At 43.1% G+C, this 9,859-nt stretch overlaps 1 protein-coding gene across 3 annotated transcripts in view; it reads right to left on the reverse strand.

Moving 5' to 3' along the window:
- Positions 1-579: 579 nt before the first annotated feature.
- tspan4a (tetraspanin 4a) overlaps positions 580-9,859 on the reverse strand; it is a gene marked incomplete at its 5' end in the record, with an annotated part of 270,648 nt that continues 261,368 nt past the window's right edge. For all 3 annotated transcript variants that reach the window (XM_080458286.1, XM_080458285.1, XM_080458284.1), the window contains 2 exons: positions 580-1,106; positions 7,661-7,744. In XM_080458286.1, the coding sequence (XP_080314412.1) occupies positions 1,038-1,106; positions 7,661-7,744 (153 nt within the window). In that variant the 3' untranslated portion in view covers positions 580-1,037. The remainder of the gene's footprint in view (positions 1,107-7,660; positions 7,745-9,859) is intronic.

The raw sequence follows: 9,859 nt of genomic DNA on the forward strand, positions 1-9,859 counted from the left end.
AACCAACCAAGAGTGCCAACCTACTGCCCGGCCCGCTGACGACGGTGTTTTCAGCATTTCTGCCAATTCCTTGTAAACGGACGTCGTTTTCAAAATGTTCCAGTGTGAATGCAAAATTTCTCTGGAATTAAAACATAAAAACATAAAAACAATGTGATTTCACTTGAAAATGGTAAATGTAAATTGTTAACAGTGCGTTAATGGGTGAACGTGGTGGATCTTTGCAGAGTACTGAGTCCATTTACTTACTTCATTGTGACGCTCAACTACCTTCCCATTTCTCAATATTGTCAGTTTGGACAAGACAGGAAGAAATTGGGACGTCACCAGATAAGATTCGCCCCATAAAGGGTTAATAACTGATTAGTGAGGTGCTGCAGACTGTTTTAATGACTCCAGTGTGTTTCTGCCGAGGGACTAAATTAACCATTTTACATGCTGTTTCCTGGCAAATTTCCATAATCGCTCTCTTTTGTCATCCCCGCATTCGGGGTGTCAGGCATAAATAAAGCATGATTACACATTAAAAAGCCTTTCAGCGTTTCCTGTTGAGGAATGACAAGATGACGCGCGGCGTTTAGTTGAGCCAAAACATTTAATACACATCATGGCAGGAGACATGCACTTGCAGCACTTTTTTTTCTCAACTGTAGCTCTCGTTTGGAAAACACATACAAACCGGGAAAATAATTTAAAAGAAAAACACATTTATTTTTATTTTTCCATACATGTTCATAATACCGTTTCATAAAATGTATCACAGAAATGAGCTTTTAACACGGAGCAAACCATAGGAACTCAGGTAGTACACCGACACTGTGCTTGTTGATAGTTAGCGGAAAAAACTGTGAACCGGTGACATCCGAGAGCGAATGTCACAGAGAGGACAAGTGTGGGAGAGAAGAGTCTTTTGGGAGGGGGGAGGGGGGTCTGGAGGAGGGGGAGGAGGAGGAAGAGGAGGAGGAGGGTGGTGGGTCTATATCCGTCTCTCTGATGAGAAACAATCCGAGTGTGCTGAAGGGCGGAGCGGTCGATCGCTAGGCGTAGAAGGTCTCTACTTTCACGGCCTGACAGAACATCGTCATGGAGAAGACCAGGCCCAGGATCTGTGGACACACACACACACACACACACACACACACACACACACACACACACACACACACACACACACACACACACACACACACACACACACACACACACACACACACACACACACACACACACACACACAGAAGAAAACACATCAGCCATTATTGGGTTTGGATGTCTCAGCGGAAAGTTGCAGTGAAATGAAAAGCGAGCCTGTGGCTCGTTCTCTGCATCTTAATGTACCTGCTTGACCATAAATGCCAGTTAGATTAATTATCTCACACACGATGTTACATCCAAATCTCATTACAGACACTGGATGACAATAAGAAGTGAGCCCGCACAGTCGCGTCCCGTCATTCATTGACTCATTTTGTAAAGATTTCTTTCTTTCTTTCTTTCTTTTTGGGACATTTGTAGCAGCGAATAGAAAACTTAGCAGATAAACGTAAGCTCTTTGTGCTGGGTTTGCTCTTTAATATAGTCCGTTTTATAGTTTGTTTTTTTAACTCTCTCTCTCTCTCTCTCTCTCTCTCTATATTATTTATTTATTTTTTAGACAAAAGAAATTACATCATACACGGTGTGTGCAAATGTGTAAAAACAAGTTCCTGAAATTGATTTATTTAATTAATTTCCAGCAGGGAACATCTCGGAGGAGTGCAAAGACACAAACCAGCGACAGAAACAGAAAACGTACTGTAAAAGGAAAAACGCTGCATAACCAGTCACACAATGAAAGTGCCACAAGCCTCCAGGGGCAGTAGTGAGCTTTCACCTGAGAGGCAGACAACCGTGAACGAGACGAGCAACAGTAGTTTAACCTTAATGGCGAAAACACGGACGGACAGACGACTAAGTTGGATTGTTATTACAGTGACTGTCAAAATAAAAGGAGTCCCAGGAGAATATGGACTGGGAGTCATGACACTCTGGAAGCAAACATTGTTCTTATTGTCCATCATTTCAGAAAAGTTGCGTTACACGTGTTTGGAGGATTTTCAAAAAGTTCCACCTTGCGACCGTTTTTCCAAAAAGTTTTCCTTGGCTCCGAGCACCGTCCTCATGTAAAGCGGCGGCAGCAGCTCGTGATAAAAGGCAAAACAGCACAGAACCCAGAAAACAGAACAAGACGGCGAGGACACAAAGACAGAAGCATGTCGAAAACTTTTCTCTGGAGGCCACAGGAACATGAACCCCCGGGAGGTGCTGGACGCCTCCTGCCTCCTCCACTCCACCACGCGTCCTCTGGATGTGTTAACGGAGCTGTGGAGTTCCACCCCAGATGTCAGGATGTTGCACTGTGATCACACCACACTCCACCTCTCACCTCCCAATCACTGCCATTCTCTCATATCCTGACGTGTCAGTCTTTCTCTTCTCATGACACCACTGGTGCAATCAGCTCTAAACTCTGTTTACGTCCTCACTACGAGCCTTTTAAACGTACAGACTGATATTCTTATATAGCTTCTTTTTTTTTTTACTTTTAATTTTGTTCAGTTTAACTATAACAGGTAAATTAATGTTAAATTCATTTTACTTATGTACAGAATTTGATCTCAAACGCTGGACTAGTAAATGATTAGAATTTATAAATAACTAGAACTCTAAATCTCTTGTGTTTTATGCAAGAAAGTATTAATAGAATTCACATTTAATGAACTGTGCTTTTACAACACATGAAAAACCTGAAATCTCAATAAAATAATTATATTCTGCCTCAGTTCATCATTTACTACAACTTATAGATCACATTGTTTTTTCATTACACTATTTACATTATCAAAGGTATGAAACATTTGCTCACATGCAGCTGGAACTCAGTAATATGGTGTACCGGTTCATATTATGATCAGAATAACTTTAATCTTAACACATTTCTACATCCGTGCACTAATCCTGATCACCTGAAATGACTCGCCAAACACTACAGACTCAGTATATTGTGGTTCGTGTCTTAATCTCTCCCAGCTGACATCCCGCGGGCCGGAATTGGACTCTGGTTCCGGCCCGCGGGCCGTACGTTTGTCACGTCTTGTGAATCCACTGGTGGAGATGTTTGGAGTGAGCGTGGCAGCGTGTCCATTAAATCCCTTTTGTTTGGGCTCATTTAAAAGAGCTTTTATGTTTCCCTCCTCCAAACGCAGACCTTTATCAAAGTGGCCTCTGCAGAGAGCAAACCTTCAAATGCCAGCTGGACTTTTCTGTGTGCGTCAGGCCAACGCCGCAGTTTGGTGAAAAGGGGAGAAAACCAACGTGTGTTTTCATGCTAATGAGGACAGCAATCAATTTTCCGAGGGAAACGGTGTTTTGGATTGGAGGAGGCTAAATATACACTCAGCAGCCACTTCATTAGCTGCACTTGTTCGGTCTTATGTTACTCCGCATCAACAGCTCAGACATAAACTCACAGAGGCTATCACGTCGAGCCTCGCTTCAGATTGTGAGGAGAGTCGAGTTGAAACTCTTCAGGTGATAGATATTCTCAATCAAGCTCGATGGATCACACATCGACTGCTGTGAACGCAATCGGAAACCGACTTTAATTCTGTCGCTGGTGAACCCGCCATGTTTCTCTAATGGCTGCAGCGGAGCCTTGTGAGAAATCCTGATGAAACACCTCTCAGGATGCTTCGCACACCTTGTGCACAATCGTGGTAGGAGAAAACACGATCTCAGAGTTCCTCAATAACTTTGGTTTAACTTTTGGTGAAAGACGTCGGTGAATCGTGAACTCTCCCTCGGTGTGTCATCGGGGGGCGGAGATCCTGCTCCGCCTCCATATTGACCTTGCAGTGGCTACACACAGTTTTTATTCCACAGTGGGTCGGGTGACACTGCCGTGAATACCAGACATGTTTTTTAGATATTTTTGTAATATCGGTCTACCCTGTGGCAGCGGTTTGTGATCTGCAGACGGTCCCTGTGCACGAGTCAATAACAATTAGTTATTTCTGCTGTCAGTCGACTGAATACTGGAGAAAAGGTAAAGACATATAGCACGGGGTGTATCCACACCAAATGTACTTTTATAAAATAAAACCCTGAAAGTTGTTCAACATGTTGAATCTTGTGGTTTCCTGTGGGAACAAATGTCACGCTCACCAGTTTTTAAATTTGTGTACTTACATACATACATGAATTTGTTAAATTAGTTATTTATTGTTTTTTAATAGTAATTATATACATATATATTTGTTTTATTTTTTCATTTTTTTCATAGTTAATTGTAATGTTTTTACTGTAATGTTTAATAAGATGTGATTATTTTGGAGTCACTGTTTTATGGACAATTGTGTTCTGAGGATTAATTTTCTCACACTCCTGTAACTTCAGTGTGCGGTAAAAACAACTAGATGAAACTGAACATGAACCCAGATGTTTTGGGGGAATGAGACAGGAGTGTGAGACGATGCAGCAATGCGTGGACCTCCTATCACACAACATGTTTAATCCAGTTGAAAAGCAATGGATCAATTAACTCCTCAGTCATTTCTGTAAAGTTCCCCCTGTGGGTCAGAGGTGTCTAATTGTTCATTTTTAATTGACTCTCAGTGAATTCTATGAGAATATAATGAAATATCTATAAATAGAAGTTATTTTCTCAACAGAATATTGCTAATCACAGAAAACACTTTGTTCCCGGAGGGTGAAAATGACAGAAATAAATAAAAACAGAAACAAGAGGAGAGTTTAGGTGAAATCCTTCATTCCAGTCTGTGGCACTGCCTTTTGTACATGATTGTGTGTGTGTGTGTGTGTGTGTGTGTGTGTGTGTGTGTGTGTGTGTGTGTGTGTGTGTGTGTGTGTGTGTGTGTGTGTGTGTGTGTGTGTGTGTGTGTGTGTGTGTGTGTGTGTGTGTGTGTGTGTGTGTGTGTGTGTGTGTGTGTGTGTGTGTGTGTGTGTGTGTGTGTGTGTGTGTGTGTGTGTGTGTGTGTGTGTGTGTGTGTGTGTGTGTGTGTGTGTGTGTGTGTGTGGGCCTCAGTGAGAAAAAGTTTTCTGCTCCGGGCGTCTTCAACTAATCACGTTTTTTTTTAACGTTTCCTTTGTGAAGAGAATGATTTTCATTTGGTAAATGTTCCAAACATGCTTTAATAGTACAAAGCGTGGAGCGTGTAATCCTTCCTAACGCTGTGAGTAAGACCGCAGACATCAGCGATCAGTGTGGCAGCGATTACATCTCCCCTCTGGTTTTCATTTGGAATCTAACGGGCGACTGAAAACGAGCCGGCAGCATCGCGGCGGCCTCGCTTGATCGATGTTTTCTGCTCTCAGATTTACAGAAGCACCTCATGTTTCACTGGGTTGGGAAGCAGATAAAAGAGTTTTATGGAAAGTCAGAGCCTCGCTGGAAACACGTCCACAACCCCCCCCCCCCCCCCCCCTGCGTTTCTCAGGGCTATAAAAGCAGTGTTAAAAACACTGACGCATCAGTTCATGGCGATTTCATTTAATATTATTCTTGTTTTCATTGCTGAAAGTGGGAAAAAAAAGAGTGGTTATTTTATAGGTGAGAAACTGATGGAGGTGTAATGTGTTATCTGCTGATTGAGTGAATCTGCAAATTAAATAATCTTATTTTGAGGCTCTGGAAGGTTAAAAATAGGATTTTACGACTGAAAAACATTGGATGTTGTTCTTGATGTTCACAAGTGACATTGTCACTGTTTGTGTTTATTTGCGTTTTCACAAGTGTCGCCTGCACTTTAAACGCTGGGTGGGAAGTAAAAGAAGTTGTCATTAACATTAAGAGCTGCAGCAGGTTTGTTTGTACTGAACTGTCAGACGATGAGATGTAATGTGGAAATGATAAATCGCTTGGCATGTTGGCCACGATGCAAATGGCTTCTACTTTACAAAGTGAGAAATGTGAAGTTGTTTGTGGGGTATAAGCACTATATGCACGGCTTATAGACGTCACTGTGGAATAGCGAGAAGTTCTTGGTTTGAGTACTTTACTGTGTGTAAAGTTTCCTCAGGTGAGTCCGCGTCCCCTTCAACAGTCCAAAGATATGTGCTTGAGGATAAATAGTGACTAACGACAACGTTTCAAGTAAAAACGCATTGATTTTGTTTTCATTTGAGAAAACTTTAGAAAACAACGGCCGTTTCAGTGGACAGAGTTCGGGCATTTTCAAAAAGTTGCCTTTTTCTGTTTCCACGGAGACGGAGTGAGAGCATTTTCAAAAAGTTGTACTTTCCTTGATTTCCACGGCGGCTGGGTCAGAAAATTCCGTCGCCGTTTTCAAACAGTTTTTTATTTTCACTTTAAAGCGTCGTCGTGTAAACGGAGCCTAAATGTCCTGGAGGTGTGTCTACGAGTGTGTGTCTACGAGTGTGTGTCTACGAGTGTGTGTCTACGAGTGTGTGTCTACGAGTGTGTGTATACGAGTGTGTGTCTACGAGTGTGTGTCCACGAGTGTGTGTCCACGAGTGTGTGTCCACGAGTGTGTGTCTACGAGAGTGTGTCTACGAGTGTGTGTATACGAGTGTGTGTCTACGAGTGTGTGTCCACGAGTGTGTGTCCACGAGTGTGTGTCCACGAGTGTGTGTCTACGAGTGTGTGTATACGAGTGTGTGTCTACGAGTGTGTGTCCACGAGTGTGTGTCCACGAGTGTGTGTCCACGAGTGTGTGTCTACGAGAGTGTGTCTACGAGTGTGTGTATACGAGTGTGTGTCCACAAGTGTGTGTATACGAGTGTGTGTGTACGAGTGTGTCCACCAGTGTGTGTATACGAGTGTGTGTCCACAAGTGTGTGTATACGAGTGTGTGTGTACGAGTGTGTCTACCAGTGTGTGTCTACGAGTGTGTGTCCACGAGTGTGTGTCTACGAGAGTGTGTCTATGAGTGTGTGTGTACGAGTGTGTCTACCAGTGTGTGTCTACGAGTGTGTGTCTTCGAGTGTGTGTCTACGAGTGTGTGTCTACGAGTGTGTGTCTACGAGTGTGTGTCTACGAGTGTGTGTACGAGTGTGTGTACGAGTGTGTGTACGAGTGTCTACCAGTGTGTGTCTACCAGTGTGTGTCTACGAGTGTGTGTCTACGAGTGTGTTTATACGGGTGTGTGTCTACGAGTGTGTGTCTTCGAGTGTGTGTACGAGTGTGTGTACGAGTGTGTCTTCGAGTGTGTGTCTACGAGTGTGTGTGTGCCTACGAGTGTGTGTCTACGAGTGTGTGTCTACGAGTGTGTGTACGAGTGTGTGTACGAGTGTGTGTACGAGTCTCTACCAGTGTGTGTCTACGAGTGTGTTTATACGAGTGTGTGTACGAGTGTGTGTACGAGTGTGTGTGATGGATGACTGATCTGTCCTGCCTGGTTGATTTCATACCATGATCGGGTTTAATTTTCTCATTGAGGAGTCTTCTGAGTTGTTGGAGGCTTGGTTGTGAGGCTGGACGTGACGGAGTTAACTGTTTTTCACCACCACCCTTTACAGGGGCGTAAGACGTGCGTGCAGCCAGACTTTGCTGCATTTATCTCAAACTGAGAGTCTGTAGAAACCAAGGACTGAGCAATTATGAGCTGAAAGACAAAACAAAACACCAAACTCGTATAATTACCTGTGTGAGTGCCGTGCATAGAGCAAAGATCCAGAGAGCGACCAGGTTCTCGTTGAGCCAGTCCTTTACCCGCTCGTAGCACGGCTGAGGAGACACAAGCAGGCAGAAGGCGTCAGCACACGCTGACCTGCAACACTCCCTCCAGGATCCAGCTGGACATTCGTCAGGAAGGAGTGGGAAACTTCCCCAAAGAATTATGGATACTGATATAACAAAAACAACTATATTTAGGTCTTTATTAGATTAAAAAACTTGCATTTATACTTTTACACTTCCAGGCTTGTTTGTAGTTTATATGTTTTCCCTGAGCTTGGAGATCGAACGCTGGATCTATTGATCGCTTCCTTTCACATTTGACCTGATACGGTACCGATACCCGGTTCCTGGGAATCGATACTGACGCTCAACGGAACCAATTTCTGGTACTTTAGTGTGTTTAAGTGGTAATAAAATATACATTTTTCAATTCAACATATTTATTTCTCCGAATGAAAACTTTAACAAACATATGAAAACGTGTGTTTTTATTGTAGCGCCGCAGTTCTTTCACAGATTTCTTCAACATGAAAACCCTTAACTACAACTATACTGTGTTTATTCTTAATAATGCTGAAATTAAAAACCACCTCTACGTCCTCCTAGTCCATTCGCCTCTGGAAACATTGTGATAGTAGATCTGTGATTGTAGAACTGTAGCTCTGTGATGGTAGATCTGAGGCTGTCAAATCGTGCGCTCTTTAGCTTTGCAAAAAATCTAGTGCTAAAACAGAAGCTCCCTCAGATTAGAGGTACGTATTCCCGCCGGTGGCCTGGCACTTTGCCTCACATATACTGCCGCCAGCGTAATCTGGATCGCGCTTTGAAAGGCCGAGCCTCTCAAGCGTCTGAACACACATCTACTGACGTCAGTAAGCTTGTGTTCCTGCAATGCTGAGTTAGATTCCGGCTCGGAAAATCTCGAAACAAGGCACCGTTCCATTTTACATGAATCGGTACTCCGTAGTACCGACAGAATTTGGTTGGTACCTATAAAAATACAGAATTTGGTATCCATCTCTAGTTAGATCAGGGGTGTCAAGAGATAAGCCCCGTGGGCCAAACCCGACCCGCCACACCACCAAACGATTTGAAAACATTAAATCTGAAAAACAAATTCTGTACGAGAAGTCGGTGATGCTACCATGAATGCTAGCAAACTAGCATTAGCCTCAAAGCCAAGCTTTCAGGAGGATTTTGTAAAAACTCCCAGAATGCAACAGCTGTAGAAGTTTTTTTTAACATTTCACTGTATTTTGCACCAGACGGTTTTGTTAAAATTGGCTTTATTCTGTGATTGCTGTCAGTTTCAGGACTAATTGTTGTGACGCGACTATACGCGATGAAAATGTCAGTTTTTTTTTTTTTTGTGCAAAACCAACCAAAGAAAAACGTTAAAGTTATTATGACATTAACGACGCATAGCCTTTGCATATCGTTTGGATATGGAGTATGAATTAGGCTTTATGACATTTACAAAGTACTCGTATCGGTACTTGGTATCGAGAAGTACCTAGAGGTTGGTACTCTTACTTGTGCTCATCCTTTAAAAAAGGTGGTATCGGTGCATCCCGAGTTAATTGTTATTAATTCATAATGGTCCGATTTTAAGAAAATCAAAAAGCTATGAAATGTTGCTACTTTCCCCATAAAGGTTAAATAATGTTGTTTTGGTCATTTAAAGTGAGTTCTTGTCTCCAGTGTGGAGAAATATGAAGATCCCCCCATGGCTACGTCTTCATCCTCCCTCCCTGCTCCTCTGCCTCAATGTTCTCTGGGTCCCTGCTGCCGTTGTCTCCCTTCAGCGGTACAGTCGCAATGTGAGGACAGGGCACAACACACACACACACACACACACACACACACACACACACACACACACACACACACACACACACACACACACACACACACACACACACACACACACACACACACACACACACACACAGGAGGCATCATTTAGAACAGGCTGGATTTTTCATGTCTGACGTTGGGTGAATGTATTCTGAGGCAACTTGACAAATAAAATCTTCCCCCAACGAGTCGCCCGTTTTAACAAAACTTCTTGAGAAGCTGTAAAGTGTTGCTGAGCCCGGCAGGGGGGGGAAGAGAGAGAGAGAGAGAGAGAGAGAGAGAGAGAGAGAGAGAGAGAGAGAGAGA

This window comes from Lipophrys pholis (assembly GCF_963383615.2).
Source record: "Lipophrys pholis genome assembly, chromosome: 2".
Taxonomy (NCBI): Eukaryota; Metazoa; Chordata; class Actinopteri; order Blenniiformes; family Blenniidae; genus Lipophrys; species Lipophrys pholis.